This window comes from Artibeus jamaicensis, unplaced genomic scaffold, assembly GCF_021234435.1.
Source record: "Artibeus jamaicensis isolate MK-2021 breed Jamaican fruit bat unplaced genomic scaffold, CSHL_Jam_final contig_1157, whole genome shotgun sequence".
NCBI classification, from domain to species: domain Eukaryota; kingdom Metazoa; phylum Chordata; class Mammalia; order Chiroptera; family Phyllostomidae; genus Artibeus; species Artibeus jamaicensis.
Genome location: NW_026521226.1, coordinates 2,790,571 through 2,817,880, shown reverse-complemented (window position 1 = coordinate 2,817,880; position 27,310 = coordinate 2,790,571). Strand labels below are relative to the sequence as shown.

At 38.5% G+C, this 27,310-nt stretch overlaps 1 protein-coding gene and 1 pseudogene across 2 annotated transcripts in view; both read right to left on the bottom strand.

Moving 5' to 3' along the window:
* The window catches only part of SUCLG2 (succinate-CoA ligase GDP-forming subunit beta), a 270,818-nt gene that overhangs the window by 208,973 nt on the left and 34,535 nt on the right, over nucleotides 1-27,310 (bottom strand). For both annotated transcript variants that reach the window (XM_053666541.1, XM_037145254.2), the window contains exon 2: nucleotides 8,200-8,341. In XM_053666541.1, the coding sequence (XP_053522516.1) occupies nucleotides 8,200-8,341 (142 nt within the window). The remainder of the gene's footprint in view (nucleotides 1-8,199; nucleotides 8,342-27,310) is intronic.
* LOC119049268 (proteasome subunit alpha type-2-like) lies at nucleotides 14,543-15,274 on the bottom strand (annotated as a pseudogene).

The following is a 27,310-nucleotide window of genomic DNA, read 5'->3' as shown; positions in this document are numbered from 1 at the left end:
GCAGAGTCGGCAGCAGAAGAAGGCAATGGCTGCTAGACCCAGGAGCTCAGGTGGCATTGGGCTAGCAGACCCTGGGCTCAGGGAGGAAACAAGCAGAGCTTGCAAGGTGGTTGACTGACCAAAGTCAAACATTTGTGTGCAGATAAACTAGGCAAAAATGGGCAGCAAGACAGACTGTGCAACCCAGGGCCCCAGCAACAGGGAATAAAGCCAAAAAGCACAAATTAAAAAGGTGCCAGGAGAGATTCCCAACCTCACAGGAGAGTTCTTTGAAGAGACCCACAGGGTCCTAAAATGTACATAAGCTCACCCACCTGAGAACCAGCACCAGAAGGGCCCAATTTGCTTGTGGGAAGTGGCAGAGGGGACTGAAAACTGACAGAGAGCTGAGCAAGTGCCATTGTCCCCTCTCTGACCCTGCCTCCACATACAGCTTTGCAACCCAGTGACTGGGCTACCCTGCCCTAGTGAACACCTAAGGCTCCGCCACTCATACGTATGTAACAGGCATGACCTGACCAAAAAATTATGGCTCAAACAGAAGAACAAATCAAAGCCCCAGAGCCAATACTTCTAAGAGACCATGTGATAGCCAACCTATCAGATGCACAGTTCAAAACACTGGTGATCAGGATGCTCACAGTACTGGTTGATTTTGGTCACAAATTAGATGAAAAAATAAAGGTTACACTAAGTGAAATGAAAGAAAATGCGCAGGGAACCAATAGTGATGGAAAAGAAACTTGGACTCAAATCAATGGAGTGGACCAGAGGAAGAAAGAAACAACTAAAAAGAAAAGAATGAAGAAACAAGAATTAAAAAAAATGAGGAGAGGCTTAGGAACCTCCAAGACATCTTTTAAACATTCCAACATCTGAATTATGGGGGTACCAGCAGGGGAAGAGGAAGAGCAACAAGTGGAAAACATATTTGAGCAAATAATGAAGGAGAACTTCCCCAATCTGGCAAAGGACATAGACTTCTAGGAAATCCAGGAAGCTCAGAGTCCCAAAGAAGGGGGGCCCAAAGAGAAACACATCAAGGCACATCATAATTACATTAGCCAAGATTAAAATGAAGAAGAGAATTCTAGAAGCAGCAAGAATTAAGGGGACAGTCACCTACAAAGGAGTTCCCATCAGACTGTCAGCTGATTTCTCAAAAGAGACCTTCCAGGCAAGAAGGGGCTGGAAAGAAGTACTCCAAGTCATAAAATCCAAAGACCTACATCCAAGATTGCTCTATCGAGCAAAGCTTTTCTTTAGAATGGAAGGGCAGATAAAGCACTTCTCAGATAAGGTCAAGTTCAAGGAGTTCATCATCACCAAGCTCTTATTATATGAAATGTTAAAGGGACTTATCTAGAAAAGGAAGATAAAAAATATGAACAGTGAAAGGACAGCAAACTCACAGTTATTAACAACCACACCTAAAACAAAAGCAAACTAAGCAGCTAAAACAGGAACACAACCACAGAAATGGAGATCACATGGAGGGTTAGCAACAGGGGAGTGGGAAGAGGAGAAGAGGGGAGAAGGTACAGAGAATAAGTAGCATAGATGGTGGGGAGAAAATAGGGGGAGGGCAAGAGTAGCGTGGGAAACATAGAAGCTAAAGAATTTATGACACATGGACATGAACTAAAGGTGGGGAATGTGGGTTGGAGGAGGTGTGGAGGGGAATGAAGGGGGGTATGGGACAACTGTAATGGCATAATCAATAAAATACATTATAAAAAATAAAAATAATACTGTTTCCACCAAAAAATGGAAGAAAATACATTATATTGTCAGGTTCCCTCTGGACAATGGGATAGAAGGAAATTTTTACTTCTTTGTACTTTTCTGCATTTTTAAAAATCAAAATAATGAGCCCTGGCTGGTATAGCTCAGTGGATTGAGCACGGGCCTGGGAACCAGACAATTGAGGCTCGATTCCCATTCAGGGCACATGCCAGGGTTGCAGGCTGGTTCCCTGCAGGCCAGTTCCCAGCAGGGGACACACAAAAGGCAACCATACATTGATGTTTCTCTCCCTCTCTCCTTCCCTTCCCCTCTAAAGATAAATAAATAAAATCTTTAAAAAATCAAAATAATGAGCATATCCCTTTGAAGAGATTTGTGTATGTTTAAGATTTTTTTAAAAGGCCAATACATTCACAGACAGACAGATAATACGAGCTAATGTTTTGCCCCTCTACCCCAGGTAGGGTTTTTTTTTTTTACATTTACAGCACATCAGGCAGCCTCTAGATATTCAGAACTGCCAAATGTACACTGCAGGGGAGTCAAAGATCCCCAGGAAAAATCATTCACAGCAAAGTGCTGGAGGAGATGGTGCACACACCTTCTTTGTTCATTCACAATCAGGGAGCCTGAAAAAACAAATTAATAAATATCTCCATTAATGACAGACTGAAAAGACAAAAACTAAAAGTATGTCAGTTACCATAGCTATACAACATGTGCCAGCAGAGATCTCATGATATTCAGAACCAGTTCTTAAAGAAAAGCGTCCCTTTTAGTGTAAATGAGGGTGACATGAGATCACACTCATAAAACGCTCAGCACATGCCAGGCACATGGCTGGAGACCAAAGGTTAAATATCACCACTAGTATTTTTACTGGTTAAACTGTGAAAAGATGAATTAATCCTTGTGTTATTAGTCTGTCAAAATCCAAGCTGAGGCACTGACTTTCAAAGCACTGCTTGTTCCTAAGGACGCTGATAGGAAGCTACATTTGAAGCCTGCCAGCCCACAGCCTGCCTTGCTCACCCTTCGCTATATAGCTCTTCTGCTGCTTCTATCCGAGAACATGAGACAATTTGGGAAAAGATATTCTAACACCGAAAAATTCTAAGATGACAACCAAAGAAACTTGCTTATATTTGCAGACTCATGAAGAAGAGAAAAGAACACTATATAAAAGGGGTATTTCTTTGCAAAAAGACATACAACAGAAAATGAGAACCTCTTCATACATTTTGGGAATGTCTTTAATGTCAATTCAGGTGTTTAAGGAGAATTTCTAAGTAAAATTTAGTAAATGAAAATTTTTTGAAAAACAGTAATATTTACTGAGCATTTACTACGTCTAAGGACTTATGATAACAGTTTCTGTCTGATGATGAGTCAGGGTTGTTAGCAATAAGCAACTGAAATTGACCCTAGCTGAAATAAGCATCAAGTAAATTACAAAAAGATATTGGGAGGTTCACATAATCACCAAGGAGGTGGGAGAGTGAGGCTCAAAAAATGGGAGCAACAAAGGGGCCAGCAGCAGCCAGGAAGAGCCAGATCTTGCCACAGACACCATCGCGAGGAGGGCATATCACCATTATTTCTGATAAGCAGACCCTGCTGCAACCTCCGATGGCCTGTGTTTGCCTGACTCGTTTCTTTGCATTCCTGACCCCAGATTCAAAATAACAGACATCTGATGCAGTGGTGAAACGCAGAACCCAATGTTATCCTTGACTGTCATTACAAAACAATAATGACCATCATCTCAACAGAAAGGATATAAGATCTTTTGGCCAGATCCTAACCACATAATGTGTTATGACAATGCCACAACAATCAAGGAGGCTTGTGATGCATTTATTGTCTTGGGATTAATAGTACATGTCAATCAGCAATCAATGGGCAGTTCCCTTTTCATATAAAATTCCTTAATGGTTTAAGTAATTCTCTGGGCTTCAGGATAGGATTATATATATAGAATAAGCTATCACATTGACAAATAAAATCATGTTATAACTAAAAGTAATCCAAAGGTAAGCAAGTTTAATAAAAGCTTATCTCTATTTTAAAATACAGGTCATTGGCTCAGAGAATATTAATTTCTCTACTCATATTTCAATTTCTTTCCCAGCAGAAAATAAAACTGAACTTTTGAAATACAATCTTCTTGCTTAATCAAATGTTCAGAGTTCATAGCAACATAATGCAATAATTAACAAATTGTGGCAATTCCAAAAACTAAAAAGTGGAGGTCCTAATAAAGTTTCATATTGCTTAATGCAAATACTCTTAAGGCAGGCCTTTTGAATAATGTGAGAGACACAATCCTTCATTCATCTTTAAAGAGAATTGAAAGGAGACATCGAGATTAATTATGCATACATGCACACAGTGGGTATGCCACAATTATCTACTGATTTTATACATTAAAGTTAACCTACAGTGGAGAACACATGTAATTAATAAACCTCCTGAGAAAAATTGTAGGCAAGAAAAACAATTCCTTCTTTTAAGTGTGATTATAAAAGGTAGCTCATTCAAACTGTTATAGAAATGAATATTACCCACACATTTAAACCTTAATTCACCAAGCCAAATTAACTCTCTCAATCAGATATAAGTCAATTTTCTGTGCAAGAAAATAAGGCTGTCACTCAATCTCTTTTCATTCTGAATTGTGTTTAAGAAACAAAATATATGCATTACCCATTTTAAACAAATGCTCAGATTAACAAGTTTTTCATAACTATATGGCAAAATGTTCTATTGCCCAAAAAGATACAACAAAATGAATCATTAAGAAAATATCTGCAGATCACACAATTTCTATAAACTGCTCCACAGAAGCTGCTGCTTTTAGTTTTAATTTAACCATCTAATTAATATATATTTCCATCTTAAAAATGATGACTCACACATAAAAATCTCCCCAAAACATCATTACCAGTTAGCAAAGAGGAAAAATGCTTGGGGAGGAGATTAAATCCAATTGGGCTGGGTAGAAATCCCATCTTCATCAATTATTAGCTATAGAAACTTGGCAAGTTTTTAACTTATATTGCTTATTCCCTTGCTCTGCAAAATAAAAATGCTACAGTAACAATGGCAGGATTTGGCAACTGACTGAATATGACAGACATGAGAGGCATTAGAGATGATCTAGAGGTATCTCAGTGGGGTAAGTAGAGGGACATAGAGGAAGAGAGGGTTTAGAGCAAGCAGAGATAACCAGTTCCATTTGAGCCAGGAGAGATGGAGATACTCGTAAATGGGTGGCCAACAGACAACCAGGAATGTGGGTTCAGACACAAAGAAAGAGATCTGTAGACCCAAACAGAGATTCCTGGAAAGCATAGGTATGCCTAACATCGACAACTATTTTCAAAATATTTTATTAAATGTCATGTTATTTTAAAACTATACCCAAATATGAAATAGAAAGATAAGCATATACATTTAAATCATATATAAACTTTCTGAATTAAAATATAAATCCTATTGCATGATCAATAAGATACTGATCATTATATATCTATAACTTATCTATGAATTTGAATCCTGACATCAGTAAAGCCCCTGAAATTATGTGCTGCTGCTGCAGATGATGATGATGATGATGATAGCAATAAAATCTTATAGAGCACTTACTGCATTTTAAACATTATCCTTCTAAGTAATTTTTTTCATTAAAATATCATAATTATAAAATAGAGGTCCCATTTTAAGGACAATCAGAAAGATATATGTGTCATCTACATACACAAGATTTTAACCTTAACCTCAAATCTATTTGATAAAACCGCAACTGTGTTCTTGGTTCTTATCAATCTTGTGGTGACAAAAACATTAACACTGTGGAGTTTTGCCAGATTCTTATTTTGATTTCTCCAGGCAATCGCAGTGACATGCACACTTCCTTTCATATAATATTTACTAGCACCTCAGTTCATTGGAAGAGGAGATGGTCCAATACTATAAATTTCCCCTCTGATCAAAATCGTCTATTCAACAAGCACCAGAGGAGATCGTTCTTCTACAGTAAATGCTTACTGAGTAAGAGAAGGATTACTCATGCATTCACCAAATGAGGTCCTTGGATTCATTCTCTTAATTCCCTTTTAGTTCTAATCAATACCACAGAGAGGCCCTCCCATGGCTATATCATATAAAGGACTGTCACAGGGGTGTCATGCCATTTTCAAACTTTTATCCAGTTTCATTTTTCTTAAAAAACAGTCCTCAAAAACCAAAATGGCTTTTTCGAAAGTTTATTTTCATTTTTTAATTTCAATTTTCATTTATTTAAACTTGCTTCATTGTTTCTTCCCTCCCTTCACCCTGGACTATAAATGCCACCTTGCTAATTCCTCCAGAGTAAAATTTTCTGTCTTACAAACACAGTATACAATGCCCAACCACAAAGCAGTGACTAAATAAATGCTTATAAAACAAATTCATGACTAAGAAGCCAATTATTTCATTAAGTCCAAAGCCCCATGAAAGTCTGAAAAAGAAGTCCTCCCAGCTGTGCCTCAGGGGGTGGATCAGCTCCTGCAGAATTCCCTTAAGAAGGACCCTTGGATCTGGAACACTAATATGTCAGCACATTTAAGAAAATAATGGGGAAAACAAAAACCAAAACCAACATGAACTTTACATTTCTTTGCTCTCATTACCTAATCCCCACAGCACAGGAGTATAAAACAAAAATGATCCTTTCATGTAAAAAGATTCGAAAACTAACCTTTTCTGAATCTATAATCAAGTTACTGAGGAGCACTTATCCAAGTTTAGGGCTAATTTTACTGATTTTTTCCACCATAAAAAAGTTTTGATACCAAGTTTTGAAAAGGAAACCAATTTTCATTTCTTAAAATATTGGCTCTCTCACCTAACTAATACCAAGTAATACTAAATATAAACTGTAACTGAAAAATATAATTAAACATTATTTATCAGTTGCTCTCAATTCTACATTTAGTATCTGAAAATTAGAAATTAGTTTCTTTCCATGATGTAAGTTCTGAGGAGAAAGAGGGCTTGCTTATCTTCCGTAGCTATATCCATGGTACCTAACACAGGGTCAACAATAAATACTTATTGAAGGAAAGAGTGAATGTACATTTCAAATGATGTGACACAGGAAGGATATGGTGTATAAGCATATGAAGGAACTTTGAAAGGGAGAGAAAAGAAGAACAGCAACCAGCTGAAGCACCTCACTGCTTACTTTTAAAAACACACAGAAAATGGGAAAATTGAGCTAGGAAGCCTGCCTCTACCTCACACTCTCCAACTTGGCTGAACCCTGGGCAAGGTCGGTTAGCAGGTGCTCTATTCTTCACTTTTCACAGGCAACACCTGCTCTCCAAGGTTGCAGGCAGAACATGCACATGCAAAATCTTCTCGTGGCCAGACCTGAGCTATCCAATATGGGGGCCATCAGCCACGTGCCTGCCCAAGCACATGACATGTGGCTGGTGTGAAATGAGATGTGCTGGAGCTGTAAAGTGTAAACTGCATTTGTGAAGATTAGAGCCAAAAAAGAATGTAAAACATGCCATTGACAATTATTTTATGTTAATTATATGTTGAAATCTTATTTTGAATATATCAAGGTACACAAAATATATTATTAAAATTAATTTCTCACATTTCTTTTTAGTTTTCTTAAGGTGACTTAGAAAACTTAAAAATGTTTGTGTGACTCACATTGTATTGATGTTTCTCCCAGACAGTGCTACTCCAGACCAACTATAAGAGAGTCTGGATGCCACCAGAAGGAAAGTGCACTGAAAAACAGACAGTAGAATCTGACTCCTAATTCTTCAATCTATACCTAGAGACACTGATTAGATTTTCTACCAAGCATCAATGCAGTCTTCCTTAAAGAAATACAACACATTAGCACTGGGAGATAAACACATTAGCCTTGATTTATAGATAAGGAAACTGAGGCACTGATGTAAAGTCAGAGCTGGTAAATGGGATGGCAAAACACTGAACCAAATTCACCTTGACTTTGAAATACACATTATTCCATTTTATCTCCACAGTCACGCAAGGGGAACTTTCCCCATGTTCTTAGAGACTTAAAAAAGGATGGCAACTACCTTACCTGACTACCCTGCTGCTATTGGCTTCTCTTTGACACTCCATACCCTTCAACCATATTTCTCTGAGCCACTAAACCACAGGTAAGAACTGGGTGAAGCGTTAACAAAAACTCATGAAAATTACCATAGGGTGACATCCCATATGCTGCTCTCTCCTATAAAAAAATAGTTTACCTAATTGGGCTTTTTTGGACAGATACTGCAGAGAAGAAAAGTTCTCTATGGTATCTGTCACTGTTAGTATAACTGAAAACAATGCAGTTTTACTGGTGGGAAACAGCTGCCTGTGGATTCACTAATGTGGGCCAATGTACTTCACTTGTATGTGTAAGCTCACTTAGTTTTTCAGCAGCCTCCAGAGCCTCATTTGCAGTGTCCGCTACAAAGAATCTTTGAACTTTCACTCCATTGTCAGCCATCAGTTTCTTGCTCTGGTATTCCTGAAGGTTCAGCCACCGTCTGGAAGTTAATTGAACTGCCTAGAGAAATTGGGGGGAGAGGTAAGAACACATTAATAACCACAGAAATAACAGTCAACCTATATGGCCAGTCTTATTATAGGTACCCTCAAATGGCAATCAGCAACACAGATTTTAGATGAAAGAAAAAATGTATAAAAATGCTTCATGCTTAATTGTTTTTCTAATCAAAATGTTAAAGATAACTACATATACAAATGCATGCAACTTTTAAGAAACTATGAAAACAGTAAGATCTGCATCTAGTTAACAATAATGTATCTGTCCTGATCTCCTGGTTTTGACAGTGTATAAAAACTATTTAAAATGTCAACATTAGGGGAGGCTAGAAGGACACAAAGTGCTCTTGCAGTATTTTTACAGCTCTCTGTAAGTCTGTAAGTATTTTAAAATAAAAAGTTATTTTTTAAAAACAGTAAGGACTCTATTACATAGCATATGCCTCTGCCATCCTCACCCCAGATAAAAAAAAGTCCATAGCATTATTTCAGTACCTGTACAAACATTGTTAATAATGATAAGTAGCTCAGGAAAAAATTTTTTAACACTTTGAGGTCAATAGGCCACAGACTAATCCACTTCTTTACCATAGTTTTTAATGGAGTCTAGGTATAATTATTACATGTTTAATGAGATTATCTTTCACACACCAAAGTTGAGTTCAGGAACCTGAAAGTTTCACCATTAATTAAACTAGTTCCTAAAAACTGAAACTGGTGTATGAAAGTCATCTTGCTATGTATCAATTAGTTTTTATCTATGGAGAGAGAAGATAATCAAAGGACAGAATAACATGAACAAATAGATTCTTTGCATTTTCTCCAGTAAGATCAACAGCATTCCCTATCAAATTTATAAGTCTAATGTTTAAAAAAAGAAAAAAACAGGAAAAATAAATACACTTAGTTTAAACTCATTTCTACCCATGAGTCACGATGCAGAGGATCCACTGCTCACAGGAGCTAGGATGGCAATGCCCCTCATGCACAAAGACACCAAAACATCAATCACACAACTGACCACAGCGCTGGTGGTGGAAGGCCTCCTGACACTCTCCTCGTGGTTTCTGTCAAGAGCCTCGGTGGATGTCCAAGGCAGAAGCACAAAAACCATCAACTGAGGTCCACAGGACTTTACCAGATGAAATCATGAGCTTTTAGCACCTCTGTCTTTTAAAATGACATTTTATTCTGAAATCTCCAAGCTATGATGCATGGAGCTCTTCTGGACAATAGCCATTTCAAAGAGGCTCCAGCGCCTTGCTATTTTACAGGTTTCTAGTCAAGGACAGAGAATGTGTCTTCATAGTCTTTGTATCTTTATAAAGATGTGACAGCACTTGGAATACTCAAAAAATATCAGTTAGATATGCAAATGAATAAACCCTGCCTTTTGTCCTTTTGTCCCCTTATTCAAATAATTTTTCATTCCCAGAAACTGACCTTCTCTAAAAATAAAGTCCTTCAGACCTGAAATAAACATAATTTACACACACTTTTAAAAAATTCAAATTTTGACATGATTAAACATAAAGATATCTTTCTGTTTTATCCTTATTAATATTGGAAATGGTGTTTTCAATATTGAGATTGCCTGCATTTCTTTAGAAATAAATATACTGGGATAAAAATAAATTGCCAGGTAAGCAATGCTCACATAATATATTTGATATTGTATAACTGGATGTGATTTGTTAATCTTAATTCTATGCTTTTTAGAAGTCTTAATGGAACATTAATAATTTTAAAAACACAAAATTTCAAAAATGAACTTGTTCACTGTCTCAATAGTCTTAATAGCACATCACATAACATACCAAGGAAAACTCAAGTTTTAGGTGTTTAGTAAAAGCTCCCTAAAGAATGAAAAGTTTACACAGTAGATATGTACCATATTCTGGGACATTTTTTAAAGACAAATGGGGAAGGATCAATAGATTAAGTCTATGTTGACATGCCAATGTAAAGCAGTTAACAGAACAAGGAAAAAAATACGGTTTGTAAAGTATACTTAAAAAAGACTAAAAAGAACCACAGTGTGGTCACAGTCGATTCTGTTTCATCAGAATACTCACTGTATTAATTTTGGATATTTTAATGCAATCTGCTCCAAACTAATTGCAATTGATCCAGAGACCGGCTTCATAGACATATAATACATATTGACTGCTTCTGCATTGACTCAAATGAAAGCCTGCTTAAAGTCAGTTGCACTGAAATTGAAAACTAACACAGTGAACATGGTTCTAAAGCAATTGCTGATTCCAAGCTATAACTCCCCAAATTGATCAATAACCACCTGTGTTTGTCAACCCTAAACTTCAAAGATTAGGGTCACTGACTGAGTCTAAAACTTCATTAACTCAATTTCATTCATTAAGAATTTGTGACACATCAAGAGAGGAAAAACTTAAGTCTACTTTTGCATTTTCGGGAAGAAAAAACAAAGAGACACGTACTAAGCAAATGGATGGTGTAAAGTAAGTGGAAATGTAATCAAATGCTGAATAGTAATAACAATAATGAGAACAATTCTGCTACTGACTGAGCACTTACTATGCATTAGGCATCATGCTAAACACTCAGGTATGGAACAATCAAAACAATCATGAAAAGTTGAGCATTTTATCGTTCTCAACAGCTGTCATTAGGGCAAACCAACAAATATCCCTAATCTTTTTTCTTCCAGGCATTTTCTAGCCTTAGCTGAAGTTATATGAGGCCTGTAACTAGCTCTGGATGATACCACATTTTGCTGCATATAATGCATACCCATGTTTTTGTGGGCATTATACATGGGATTATGTGATCATTGTACCCCTGTACAATGCACATCCTTATTTTCCCTCAAAAATTTGGGCAAAAAATTATGCATTATACACAGCAAAACATGGGTAAATTGTAAATCCATATAGTATGTGACACACCTGGGCCAACACATACTAACCAACCCAACCCTCCCACTCACAGAAGTTTGCTCTCTCCTGACCTGAGGAATGGCAGTATTCAACATGGCAGTGGATGTACCAGCAGGGGCCAGAGTGAGGACTGACATGTCCCCAGATGACTCACAAGGAATGTGAGGTGAAAAATACACCTTTGTAAACTTTTAGCCAATGAGATTCTGGGGATTATTTCTTACTATCGCAGAACCTAGTCTCTCTACAGAACCTTGCCTCTCCTAACTACAAAACCATCTTACAAATTAGGAAACACAGGCTGAATCAGTGGCCCAAGATCACAGGGGACTGTCGATCAGCTTCTCTAATCAACAGTATTGATAACTGTGTAATACTGCTGGTTCCCCGTATTTGGATTCCAGCTTCAAAATCCCAGAGGTCCCCTGGTAATAAAGACAGATTGGAAAGAATAAAATCATGTTCCTATCTTCAAACGCCTACCAGGAATATAACCTTCAAGAAATGTTGACCCAACATGTGTAACAAAAAGTGTAACTGCTCCAGACTTTGGGAGGGAGGTATGAATAGGTGCTGTCCTAAGACACTGAAATGATAGAAGTCATTTTTTTCAATTCTTAAAAAGAAAGCTACCTATTAAAACACAAAACTAATATCTCAACTACAGAAGTCAGGACTTGCTCAAAAAACCCATGACCTCTGGAATGGAAGTAATGGAAGGGAGTTTAAAAATCATCTGACACAGAGCCTTTCAATTGCTCCTGCCAGGTATTTGCCTACTTGCCTTCAGCTCCCTCTTTTCCATCCAGATTCTGCTTAAACTTGAGACTCTATTCAGAGACTGGACAGGCTTTGTCTACCTCTTTTTGAATTGGGTGTGAACTCTGGCAGTGACTCCATCTCCTCTGGAGTTCCAGGTCCCTCCAGACAACACTTTCTTCCATAATTCCAGTCCCACCATCTCTTCCACCATGCTTCCTCCACCCATCAGCAGGCTCTGGCCTCATAATTCTGCGTCCTTCCATTCCTTGGGCTGGTAGAGGAGACCTCCTGTTTACCTTCCATGGGCTCTAACATCTTGACAACTCCTTGTCTTTCCTGTTAAAGTCTATTAAAATCCCAGATGCTCCACAGAGCCTGGAAGTACCCCTTCAAGGTAGAGGAGCAAAGGAAATGGCAGTGGCCAACTTAGGAAGGCAACATTGGTGACCCTGGGACTCTGCTCTGTGCAGTTTTCTAGGCAGGCATGACTCGTGCATTCAGATGCCAAGGTACATAAAGACTACTGGGATCCAACCTCTTTTCTTTCATCGTCAGGAACCTGAGGCCTAAAAATGGGATTTAATGTGCCTAGGATCCTACAATGAGCCAGAGACAGGATGAGAACTGGACAAATTACAATTTTCTTTTGCTCTTTCATACAGATTTTGGCAAAGTGATCGTATTAGGGATAGTATCATGCTCTCAAAACAGCAAGGTGGGGAGTGGGACCTGGGTTTGGTTTCTTTAGGACTTTTATACTGACCTCTCTCTCCTCTCCCTTCCATGTATCTGCAAGAGCAACCATTTCTAAGCAAGAAGAGGAAGAAAAAATGCAACTTAAAAGAAAAGCTGTGCATAAAGATTTAAGGGCCAAGGGAACAAGGGAGAAAAGGTAGAAGAAAAATGATGAAAAATGAAAGAAAGGACAAAGAGAACAAAGAGATAAAAATACAATGACTGAGAGGACAAAAATTCACCATACCAAAAAAATATCAAAGCACGAAATTAGACAGCTAAACAGAAAAAAAAATGATACAATTGAGAAACCATCCTTGGCCCCCATGGTTTTAAAATTAGAGGCACAGAGACTAGAGGTGTGGTGCTGAAATAGCACCACAGGAGGAAAAAATCAAGAAAGGGAGTCCAGAAAGTAATGTCACTGAGCTGAGTATCCCAGAAAGGGAGCATGTGTAAGCCACACCCACCCACTGGCTCTGCAGTCACAGTCTTCAGCCTGAGTTTCCACAGCAATACTGCTTCACTCAAGAAAGCAGCATCAAGGGGTATTAGAAAGAGCCACAAACCTACTATTAATTAAAAAAAAAACAGAAAATAAGATAAAAATGAAAAGCCATTCCCTCAAAAGGAATGAAGGGTTGATAATGTCACTATGAAGGTGCAGTGAACTGTTTCTCATACACCCATACTTTATTTACTTGTGCAAATAAAACACCAGTGCGAATACCTTCAAAAACAGTTTGACAGCTTTTATGACAACTACAATACCCACCCACATAGTGGGTGGTCTTGGTTCTAACCTAGCAAAATGCTCACATGTGCACTGGGGATACAGACAGAGATCTTTTGTGTAGTGTTATACATAGTAGAAGAGAAAATTAGAACAAAAAAATACTGGCTAAATAAACCACAGTATATCCAGACTATATGAGGTTTGAAAATATCTGTGTCAACACAACAGCACCCAGTATCCCTGTGTGCCCTAACATTCTCACTTCCCTTGCACTAGCATGCCAAAACTTTTGAGTAACCATATGCCACCTCCTAGAATGCTATTTGTTAGCTGAAAGGACCTGGAAACCACAAGTGGAGAGGGTGGAGTCAAGGGGTTGAATCAGCCAGGATTATTGAGTTAACACATGGAGGACCACAGCCTCAGAGTCACCTGACCCACGTTTCCATAAATGAGAAATAAATCTCTGACATGTTTACCACTGAGATCTTGGGAATGACTTGTAAAAGCATCATTGGCCAGTCTAGCCTGGTAAGTATGAACATCCCAATGCTGACTATTCTCCAAGGCACATTACTAAAAGAGATCAGCAATTCTCTTTCAATACATAAAGTAGAATAATATTTATACTTCAGACAGACATGTCCACACACCAAGCAACATTCTGTATCTTTTAAAGATAGAGCCCTGAATAAGTTCAATGTATAGGAAAAGGTCCAGATGGAGTTCATTAAGCTTAATGTCAGAAAACTTGAGGAGGGTAGACCTGGAAGATGGTAATCAAAGGAAGATTTAACCTAATCTATAGTTTTTTTAATTATGGAAAAAAATCATTTATTATTTTGTAACTACTTAAATTTTTTTACTAACTCCTAAAAACCTAGTAGTTGGATTTAACAGTTTACTATGATTTATAAATGTCATTTAAAAACATCAGTCCACTAAATCACATAAAAATAGGTATGCAAAAAGTTTACAAAACAAAACATACTTTAAACATGTTTAAGTACAGTGATTATCTGAAATTCCAGATTTTTCAGTCGCTTCATTATTATGCTATAGCAGCTAAGTAATCTTTAACTTCAGTTGGAATAAGTCTCCTAAACCGAGTTTCATTGCAGATTCCAACTTCTACATTATCTTCTGTCATTTGCCCTTCAAAACTTTCCTTTAGGGTTAATATGGCTATATGAATGGCATCTTCAAATTCTAGATCTTCATTGTATCCTTTCACAAGGGAAGTTTTCCCATTCACATAATTCTTTCCCATTGCTGTGGCTTTCCAGGCAAAGTAAGCTCCTGATGTACCTGAAATAAATATGGTCGTCCAACCACAAATTAGTAAAAAAAAATCCCAAATGGACATATGCCACCTGACTGGGTATATTCTTGCATCACAGAAGCTATTCTCTGTACCAGCTGAGCTGTGGGAATGGGTTTTGGTAAACAACATAATACTGCTGAGCTAGTTGAGCTCAGTGCACACGCTCTATAATCTGGGCCCACACCATTACATATACCGAGCCTATATGTTTGTAATTGGTTCCATTTTGTATACACTTAGGCTTATCATACAGAATGGACTTCTGTTTCTTCTCTGTTGCTAATGCCACACCATTTGTAGCATTTATTCCCACTGAAGAGACTCCACTAGCTACAGCAGCCAAAGCATATTCAATCTGGACAAGTTTACCAAACAGGCTGAATGTAGTCAAAGAAAAACTGTAACCATGCTCCACCACCTTTACCTGGAGAGTCAAAGCACTGATCATTTATTATTTGTGTAATGAAAATCGATCTACTTAAAAACAACATTGAGATGAAATACACAAAGCTAGGCTTTAACATAACGGCATAGCCTTGAGTGTCTATTAACTTCTCTGGAAAATGAAGGGCTTACGCCCTTATTTAAAGTAGCCAAGTTCTTGACATGCAGTACAAGTTGGGGCAGTGGGGACAACAGCTTGTATTCTCTGTCACACAGAACTACCTCCTATAAATTCCTGCTGTTCCATAGGAAGAGGCTCTTAAACCTCATTTTGAGCTCTCAATAGCAATGAGACAGTGGAAAACAAATAAGGAATTAGCTGTAAATTCAGAGGAAAATCTTATTATGGGCAAAAAAAGGAAAACAAATGCTCAGTGGGCTATGGATGGCCAAAGTTGGTATATGTTTGTTATAGTTCAGTTTTTCCCAATGTCATTCTGCATGCAAATTAGCACCCATAAATCTACCTTAGTCACGTTACTGAGGAAATTCTAGGTTTCAAATAAACATGTTGGTGCAGATGAAAAGACAGATCTCAATACCAGTATCATAAAATAAAAAGCCTGATTGCTTAAAACACACTGTGATGAAAAAGCAACCTCACTGTTGCCTTGTAAAAGAGATTAAGTGGAATCTTATTTTTAAGAGGAAAAATAGTGATAATGATAATAAAAAACAATAGTATATTTCTGTTTGTCTCTTAATGTGGTGATGCCAGCACATCAACTCCTCCTTCAGAAAGAAACATGGTTAAAGAAACAAATAAGTAGAAGCAACATAGTGTGTAATTAGCAGCATAAACTCAGGGAAAGGAATAAATACTGTGAGACTTCAAAGAAAGAGCAGGAATGTATGTGCTGACCCTTTGTTAAATATAATGAAAGTATTGACCTTCTTTTCACCTGTCTATAGGACAGGGAAAAGTACTAATCACTGAAGGCCTTGCTCTTCTCATCATCTGCAAGGAGCTTTTGAAGCCCCCAAGGCACCTTAGCTCATCCCTAGCTCTGGATGTCTTATACACCTCTATGCCCCTTTCTATCTATGAATCTCTCCTGAATGTAAGGTTCCCATGTGCATGAGATTAAATTTGATTTTCTTTTGTAAATCTGCCTCCTGTTGATTTGCTTATCTGGTCAGCCAAAAAGAATCAGAGAAGAGAAAGAGGAATTTTTCCCATTCCTCAAAGGTATGTTGACAAAGTCTTGTTTTTTTTCAATCAAACTGAACACTAGCTAACATGTATAAGTGCCATGAAGTTGCAGAAATTATACTCTACACTTGTCAAGCATCACCTCATTTAATTTTCACTGCAACACCATGAGGAAGAAACTGGACAAGATCCATTTTGCAGATGAGCAAATTAAGGCTTGGAGAAGTTAAGTGCCTACTGAGAGTCACAGAGCAGGTCAGAGGCAGAGCCACATTTCAATCCCAGGTATGGCTGATTCCACAGTCTATGCGGTCCAATGAGACCTTAACTGTGAATGGCATCCAAGCCCACTGAGCAGGGAAATAATGGGGCAGGAGAGTACACAAATTTCCCTGCAGGAATGTACAGAGCTGCCCTGGAAAAGAGGTTCAGGGGAGAGATGGGAAGCTCTGAATGAGAGAGGGATTCCTGGATGGGTTTCACAGAGTCAAAAGAATTAAGATTCTCACAAATACTGTCTGGTTCTTTTTATCCCAGGTTCAGCAGAAAGGCAGCCTATTTTCTAAGGAGCTAGGAAATGTAAAACTCTCTGTAGTCAGAACAAATGCACAAAGGAGAGTTCATTCCCTAACTCCAGACCTCTGCTCTGCCAACAACAAAAAAGGAAAGGAAGAAAAAAATGCATTGATAAATATTAGCATATAAATACAACAGCAAAAATAAATGTATAAAAGGCCCTGAAAATACTGAACAGCATCATTTCAAAATCCCTGCCTGTCCCCTAGTGGAGAATATGCCAGCTCAATTATGTCACAGAGGAAAATCACCCTAATTTTATACAGTGAACAGATGTGGGCAAGATTTACTGATAGATAGCAAGAAAACAAACTGAGGTAGCATAAATATATACTTGCATTTACTCCTACCAAGGCCACTGGCAGAACCTGTACATAGTTCATTTGTTTAAAGACTTTCTCCTGGGCATTCGCAATGTGGCAGCCATGGTTCTGGCTGGCATGCCAGATGTACAGATCCACTGCACAGAGAAGCTGTTACCAGGTCTATGTCCTAGGAGGGGAGGCAGGGAAGAAAGACAGGAACACACAAATAAGGAATGTAATTACAGAATGGGAGGTGCTATAAAGAAAATACAATACATGAGGAACTAGGGAGGTCAGTGACTTCCAAGGACTTCATATAGGTCTGCCAGCACTTCCAGAAGAGCCACAAAGCCAACAGAACCAGCCCAGCAGGCCCCTTCCTCACAGCTCTGGTCCCAGCTCTGCAGAACCCCCTCCATGCCCTCAGTTCCTGGAGAGCCACAGTGGCTTCCTTTGATTTCAGGGGTGGTAGCTGCTTCCTATACCTACAATCTCTACTTTAGTCACTTCTATTTTTTGCCATTCTAAGACTTCTTTAGTTCTCCAATATTTCCCTGATCAATTTTCTTGTTAAGTTATCCTTATTCAAATAATAAATGTAGTTTCTCACTACTCTTATTTCTGACTGGGTCACAAATGACAAAAGCGGGAATGCAAAGTAAACATGAATATAGAAATGTAGTTGGTGCTTCCCTGTTTCATACTTTCCTACCTGTAACATTATTTATATATATATATATGTATATATATATATATATGTGTGTGTGTGTGTGTGTGTGTGTGTGTATATATATATATATATATATATATATATATATATATATATAATGCACAGAGATAGATCCCAGCTCCATTGTGCAAACAACCGGTTTTGTTCCTGGAAAGGTGCCAGTGCTGAAGCTCTGCATGACAGAGTAGGGGCATCTACTTTGTCTCAAACTCCCATATGCACACGAAAGAAGTATTTTGATAAGCTATTGGGCTAAGTGAATGAGATACAAGAAGGACAGGAGTAAGTAGTCACAGATGGTCTCTAACTTCCAACTAAGAGAAGGGAGTTGAGTTGACTACTGGGCTTTTTGGTGCATAGACACCCACTTTGGGAACAAAGTTAAACTGCTCCATGACATAGGAGAAACTTCTTGATATAAGGAGAAAGGCCATAGGAGAAGAGACACATCTTATGAGACTGTCTGAGGAAGGCAGCACAGGAATGCCATGACTTCACATGTCCCCTCTAAAACCTTCAGCGTAATCTGGCTCACTGATGATTTGATGGAACTATGTTCTGTGGAATATCAAGAGATGCTGAGCCCCATATTGAATTATACATCGGCCAAGAGCAGATATTATGCGTGGAATTTTCTATCACCAGATAAATGTCATTTTTCTACACCAACTCTCTAATTCACTTACACACAAAGATGTCCAAAAATTCAATTCAACTCTGTTACTAACTCCGAGGGTTAGCACAGACCCTTCAGTTTCAGGATTCAGTCCCACAAGATTATTCCTACTTCAAATACCAACTGCAAATGGGGTTCTCAGTCTCCTTGTATTTCTACTCAGCTGACTATAAATTGGGCAGTTCCCATGGCCCTTCCTCAAGTTCAAAAATTCACTGGAATGACTCACAGAATTCAGGAAAGTGCTTCACAATCAACAATCTATCACCAAGTAATGGCCGCATGTACGACATGCACAGGGCAAAATACAGGATGTGAGCAGAGCTCCCAGGTCCTCCAGACAGGCCTCCCTCCCCAGGCAGTATTTGGATGTGTTCACCAATGCAGAAGCTGCCCTCATCTTCTCATTGTAGAGTTTTAATTCAGGTTCATTACATAAGAATGACTGATTAAATGATGGCCCTGGCTTATTGAACTCAATCTCCAGGTCCTCTTCTCTACCCAGAGTTAGGGTTAGCAAAGAGACTGGAAGTCCCACCTTCTAAGCAGAACAGCCTCTCCTTAGAAACTATCTAAGGACCCACCAGGAGTCAACACATTAGCACAAACTCAGATATGACTAAAATGGTTGGTTATAAATAACAAAAGGACACTCCTGTCACTCAGGAAATTCCAGGAGTTTCAGGAGCACTATGCCAAGAACCTAAGATAAAGACCAAATACATATTTGTTTATTATGCCATCTCATGTGGTAGAAAAGTCACTTACATAAGAATTACAGCAGTTTCCTATGCTGCTCTTGGCTCCTTTTCCATCCTAAAACCCTAAAAACAAATAAGGTAAATTTTGTTATATAGCCATGATGTGTACATTGTGCCTGTAAGAAAAGATTCAAAGCATTCTAAGTGTATAAGGCACCGCATCTATTTATTGTGAAGGAATGAAACCAGTTTGATGAGTACACATGAAGAATCACTCCTAATCACCCATTCTATACTATTTCGAAGAAAGACTAATACAAATTCTAATTGTTTATATGTTATTTGTAAAAAATGTAAAAGCTTAAGTCACAAATGAATTAACAATAGAACTAGAAAAATATTTAAACTATAGATTTCAGTGGGCCTGTTAGGTAGAAAGATAAAATGCTGACATCCAAAAGACATTAAACATAGAATATAAAGAATTTCCTTTCTTTAGAAAACCATCAGAATAAAAAGATATTTACATTAACATTGTAAGTATTTAGTAAGCACTTCCCGTGCAGTATAACTGGTTTAATTTCAGTTTTCTAGGAAGGCATCAAGTTAAATGTCCATTCATTAGATAAGCTTTTCTAAAACTTTTACATATTGTAACTCTGCCTGATATACAAAGATAAATAGGCAAAGACTTTGTTTTCCAGGCACTCCTAGGGGCAAGGATGATAAATGCATAGCACTGTGCCCCTAATCTGAGTTTATGACAGATATCACTAATCGATCACACCCTTTTCCCCAAAGAATGTCCTTGGGGTGAAGAATCCTCCTCCCCCCATGCTCCACATGGGTACCACTAGCAAGAATTAGAATATGAGGTAACAGAGGGATCATCTCTCTTCTTGTTTATTTATTTATTTAAAAATTTTTTAGACAGAGGGAAAAGGAGGGAGAAAGAGAGGGAGAGAAATATCAGTGTGTGGTTGCCTCTCATGTGCCCCCTACTGGGGACCTAGCCCACAACCCAGGCATATGCTCTGACTGGGAATTAAACCAGTGACCCTGTGGTTCACAGGCTGGCACTCAATCCATTGAGCCACACCAACCAGGACTCATCTCTCTTCTTATATGAGAACTAATCCCATTCATGAGGGCTCTACCATGTGGACCAGAAAAGAGATTCTGTAGAAAGTAACCTTACAGAGTGATCTGATTGTAAATTCCTGACTGGGCAGGTCATGGTGGCGGTAGTCACACCCCAGGCCTCTAACTTACTTAGTGAAAGGCTTATGTTTGACTTAATCAAGCCCTGTGCATTGTTTCTGTACATCTAGGTTAATACAGCTTTGAGAATGCCTCTTTCCAGACCCCTCCTTCTACGACAGGGGTGTCATACTCCTTTTCACCAGGGACCACGTTAGCCTCACGGTTGCCTTCAAAGGGCCAACTGTAATTTCAACAGTTACTCCTTAGCAGTTAAGGAGTAGTTACATTTATAACACCCTAAAATTGGCCCTTTGGGAACAACCACAAGGCTGATGTGGCCCCCACTGAAAATGAGTTTGACACCCCTGTTCTAAGATGTAACCATCCTCAAGAGAGCAAAACATCTCAATGATCCTGTAATTCAAGCCCTGCCTTGCTTTCTCCCACCTTCATGTAATCTTCCTTAATTCCCCTCCTTAATTCAAATGCATCAGAGAAATTTCAAAACTATTATTCTCAGGGACATTTGAGATCCTGCTCCCCCACATATGTCATCTGTTTGGCTCAAATAAATTCTTAGAAAAATTCTCTATAAGTCTTCACATTTCTTATATCAAAAACTTTCATGAATTAATTATTTCTCAAACTCTCTGTTACTGGACCCAGAATTCACATGTCCAGTGCTCTGAAAAGGTAAAACTGAAATGTCAGGGTTTGAAGCAAGAAAAGGTTTATAAAATGAGAAGGTGCCAGGCAAGAAGATGGGAGACCTAGTGGTGCCCCAAATCTATGTCATTCACTGAACCAGGTCAAAGGTTTTTAAGAAGCTGGGGGAACAGGCATGTGTGCTGGTGGGGCAAGTTGTAACTAGAGATGAAACCAGAAAAGTAGGTGGCCATACTGCTTGTCACTATTAGAACCAATAAGTAGAGACAAGGACTGAATCTTTATGGGAGCTTTATTCAGATGCTGGCAATCTGAGAAGATGGCAAGTTATGTACCCTAAAAACCCCTTTAACATCTCATCCCAAGCCAATCTTTTATAAGGGGAAAAAAAGGGTAGGTAAGGGGTATGAAAAAAGAATAATCAGATAAGAGCTGCCAATTTTCCTTGTATTTCTTTATCTACTGATCAACAATTCTTTATCTGTGCCATGCACATTTCCTCCCTGAAAAACAATGGATGGCTCAAATAGCAAGATCACTTGCAGACCCCATGGGGCTTGTTGCCCTCCCAGAGTCATGTAGATCATGTATTCCACTTCTTGGAACTACAGCTTTCCACAAGCTTTAATCACTTTAGCCTGTTAACTATAACAACAGCTAAAATCTCTAACTCCTGAGTTCCCCTATCAGAGGAACTTGGAACTTGGTCATTTATTGCAAAGGGGCATCTGCACCACATCTTCCTGGATGCTTGGCTTCTGAAAGGGTTCTACTGTTCAAGCTCAGTCATGCCTCAGTCCTTTGATTCTGTAAGGGGTTGGGGGATTTGGGTTTGGGTGCAGCTGGAGGCCAAAGTCTCTCTTCAGTGCATGCACTGGCCCTTGAAATATTGTCTGTTATCTCTGAAAAGTAACTCAGTATCTCATTAAATAGGACAGGGCCAATCTGAGCTGATTCTCTGGTTATAGGTCTACCCCCAATTATCATCACATTACGGATTAGGGCTTTGAAATATGAATTGGCAGGTAGGGAGGAGGTGTGCTCCAAAGGACCTAGAATACTAAGTCTTAATCAACTCTTCTGAACAAACGTATTATACAAAGACTTTTAATAGCCAGTTTTATCATAACACAGCTATGCCAGCCCCTTTCTGTATCATCTATGGCTACTTGGCACAGCTGCAGAGCTGAGCAGTCACAACAGAGATCATATGGCTGCAAAGCCTAAAATACGTACTAGCAGGTATACTATCTCTGAGGGAAAAGTTTGCTAACCTCTGACCTATATTTAAGAGAGGAGATAAAATCCTCGGAGTCCAGAGGAGGAAACTGCATTAATGCCCTACTAGGCCAGCAGTGAGTCCCACAGGAGCGGTACACCTGTCTAGCCAAGTGGCCTCCCAGTGGAGACATGCAAAGACTGCTCTGTTAGGTAAAAACAACCTAAGCACTTTGATGAACTTCTCTGACTCTCATCAGAAACACCCTGGGGGACTGAATGTCCTTTCTCCAATCCAGATCATGGGAAGAGGATGAAGATCTGGCCTACTTCTAGGGGAAGATGGCAAAAGGGAAAGGAGGGGAAGATTCTCATTGTGCTCTTTTACCTCCCAACCGAGATAATGCAAAATAGCCCACAGATTAAATAAGCATGTGATTCCATGACAGGTAGTAAAGATGGAAATTTTCACCCACAGCCTTTTAAATCCAAGTTGTGAGCAGATTTTCAACAGACTGCCACACACACTTGGCTTATGTGAGAACGGTTTCTTCTCTAAAATTACAGAGTGAAAGCAGCATTTGAAGCTCCTGGTTGTAAATTCCATTTTTCTGCACCATTCAATAATAATTCCAGGGCTGCGCCTTCACCTCACATTGATAGATTTTTATTATCCATATATCTTGAGAGAAGACACTAATTTCACAAATCCTCATCTACATTCAGTACCAAAAGACTGTGTCGCATTTATTGACAGAGAAGACTAAACACAATCCGTTCCCCTCACCTCATACCTCTATTGAACAGTGACAGACCCAGAAGCAGCAGCACCAGCTCTTTCCCAGACAAAACTTGCCTCCCTCAGCTTCCCAGGTAAACGGCTTTTTAAAAGTGTACTACAATGTACAGGTGTGGCTTATAAAATAAACTCTATACCCAAAGCTGACAAGAGCAGACACCTCTGAGGAAGAGCAGAGGGTGTGAAAGATGTCATTTTTACTATAATACTCTATAATCTTTTGAATTCTGTCTCAATGACATAAATTTTCTTTACAAATGAATAGTTTTCTGTAGAAAACCTCTCCTGAATCCCCAAAAAAAGGGGTTAGCAAACTACAGCCCTTGGTCATATCTGCCCTCCTGCGTATTTTGGTCAATCAAGTCTGACCACAGCCATCCATTTATATTCTGACCAGGGCTGCTTTAACTGAAAAAAACAGAGGCAAGTGACAGCAACAGAGAATGTAAGGCCCAGGAGCTTAACATATTTACTACGTGGTCCTTTACAGAAAAAAAATGTGCTGACTCCCCCAAATCTCACATTAGCAGTCCACTCCCAAGTTCAACTTTGTCACTATAGTCCATCACTGTTCCTCAGAGGATGTCTCAAAGTGCAATAATATATTTGGGTGATTTCTCAATGTCTGGCACTTCCCACTAGAGGCACAAACTAACCTGCTATGTTCACCAAAGTATCCTCATATCTAGACAGTCTTAGCATGTATGAGGCACTTTGTAAGTGCATGCTAAATACAACTGAATAATTAGATATAAAGACCACTAATAAAAAAAACTTTCAATCTAACAATGGGGCCACTGACCTGCCTTCATGGCAGATAAATAACAATGGCTCTCGTGACAATAAATTAATTGTACAAGGCCGGACTTGTCCTTGGGCTAATAGTTCAGTACTCATATTTCTAGTGATCCAGATTTCAGCCCGTATGCCCATCATTTATCTCTAAAACTCCAAAGCTGAATTTTCTCTGCTTTTAGCTATATATTATTGACAAACAGCCAAACGACCCAGTTCAAATACAAACTCTAGAGATGTACCTCAGAGCACACTTACTAAGCATGGGCTGTCAGGTGGCACACTCAAACACACAGTGAGGTGGCTGAGACCGTAGACTATGATGATAACCATAACTATTTAATGAGACATAGCCAGGAAGGGTGTTTACACCTAGTACAATGCTCTGGAAGTAACAAGGTAGGAAAAGTATTATTTTGTCCAACTGCAGATGGAAAACTAAAGCACAGAGAGAAAAAGACATTTTTCCAAAGTCACAAGTGATTGAAACCAAACTTCTGGAGCCCATGACCTTAATCACTATACTGTCAAGTTATTATTTGTCATCAATGAGATCCTCCCTTTGAAGTATACATCACAGTTCCCAGCCCAGACAGACACTCCATAAATGCTTTCATTATTATAACTACTCCATTACCATAATCATCTCAACAGTCAAGCAAAGAATCCATTTGATCGTCCACAAATTTAATAAGCATGTACAAATATATTTCATAATCCTTCATATTGAAATGTAAATCTAAGCTTGTATGATTTTGCTTTTCTGCCACTGTCAGCTCTAGAACCCACAAGTGTAAAGGCTTGAATGTACCAATACTACACTTTTAATTAATGTACTTAAGTCAGAAACCAAAAGCAAGAACAAGTGAATAAGGTAAAGTAAAAAAAAAATTGCTTAAACAACAGAAGTATATTTTCTCACAATTTTGGAAGCTGGAAGTTTGTGGTCAAGGTATCTGCAGGGTTGGTTTCCTCTGAGACTTCTCTATTTGGCTTGTAGATGGCTGTGGTGTTCACATAAACAAAATGTTTTTAAGGTTATTCAAAAGGACATGATTATGTTTTTATGGCTGTTTCAAAGACTGAGGTAAAATTTTTCTAATTTCATGCTGAATGAAGTACTTACAAGCAAAATGTAGCCATTAAATATTTCTTTTATCAATATTCATAAACATTGTAGTACACTGCAATCAGTGTCTGTATTAAAGTCATTTACACAGAGCTCAAACTTTTAAAACACAGAAAAAGCAAGTGAAGTTTACACAATTTTGAAAACCAAGTTCTAAACCAACATCCATATGGTTACTATTCCTTGACTCCTTCATTCTATATTTGATTTCCTCATATCCTATAAACTAGAAAATTATGTTAAATCCCCAAGTCCACATAAAATTAAGCAAATATCCCATAATGAAAGGCCAGGAAAATACGTATTTGTAGTAAATACCAACTACGTATATGATAGTAAAAAACAATACTTCCTATCAGTGTCAAGTTTTCCTGGCAAAAGTGAAGATAAAACTTCATTAGGCAAATAACATTCCATGGACAGCTGTTTACTGGGCTGGAGAGGAAGGAACATATTCAGAGGAATATGAATAAATCTGGATATCATTCAGTACACTTCCCTTACTTAACGGATGGAATTCTCCAACACCTTAAAATATTTTAATATCTTTACAATTTTTCTTACTTTGCCTATTTTGTCTAGAGGTTATCATTGTGTTATCTGTTAGTCCATTATAAACTACTCCAATACTGGAATAAATGTTCATTTTATAACCATACGGTTCAGAAAAGGACAAATTTCCGGATGTGGTCTAAGCAACACTGGACGGGGCAGAAACATCACATCTCCACCTGGACACCTTCCATGTATTACTTAATCCTGACACTGCAACCGCTTCCTCCTGCACCTCCATAGACCTGCATCGTCTAACCAAGATACTGCAGTCTTCGGGGTATTATTAAAATTATTTGGTACCACGATAGGAAGGGATTTCTCTTTCTTTCACCCATTCTTGACCATGACCACTACCATTACAAAGGTAACAGTTCAGAGCCTGTAGAACTCTGAGCAAATTTCAAGAATTCCAAGCCACACATAGTAAACTATGAAATCACTTATAAGCAAATTGACTATATAATCAACAATTTGCTCCCCAACATAAATAAAAACTGCAGTGTTATGTACCCACAAAAGTCGATAAACAGCCTAGGCAGACTCTAGTCAGGGGCATCAAACTCATTTTCACCAGGGGCCACATCAGCCTTGAATTTGCCTTCAAAGGGGATAATTTTGAACTTCAAAGAGTTCATACTGAGGCAGGTATCTCCAAATTATCCCCTTCAAATCCAGGGATACCGCATGTAATTTTAGGAGTGTATAAATGTAACCACTCCTTAACAGTTAAGCAAGAACTTGGCACTGCCACCAGGTAGAATCAAGGTGGAGGGCCGGATTTAGCCCAAGGGCCTTGTGTTTGCCACCTGTGCTCTAAGTCATCTGAGATAAGCTAACTAACTTCTCGCTTATTTATTATTCCTTTGAATTAGGGTTCAATCTTTGAGCCTACACTAGTATTTCTTAGCTTACTCCCTCACAAGTTCATGCCAATAAACTTGATAGAATATAGTAGCAGAAAAACATTATTGTTCAATTCTACCTTGCTCAGGAATCTACTGAAACTCAGTCCAGACAACACCTCTCCCCCAATTCAAACAGTGTTTTTGAGAGTATGTACATGAGTAGACATACCATACTAACCTAGCTTCCTCTTCCTATTGACTCCTGGTTTTACCACTTTAGAGCTATGTATTCAACCTCTCTGGCCCTTAATCACTAAATAGGGATGGTAAAGCAGGGTTATCATGACAATAAAATGATTTATTACATGTAAGTGCCTGTCATGTAGTGAGAACTCAGAAAATACTAGCTATTATCATTTATTATTAATTGTGGTTTTTACAACATGCTTCCAACACCATTCCAAAGACACAGCAACACAGCAACATGAGATAGCTGATGACATCAGACTGCAGGGAAAAATCTTCACAGTACACCACTAATTGTGCAAAAGAAGTAGGAATTGTGACAGAAATATCATCCCTAAAATCTCGTATCAAACGCTTGGCTGAAGCTCTGACCTAGTTCTAAACATTTTAGACCTCTTCCCTGTTTCATAAGCCCAACAACTGTGAAAGAAGCATATGAAACTCAGGCAACTGA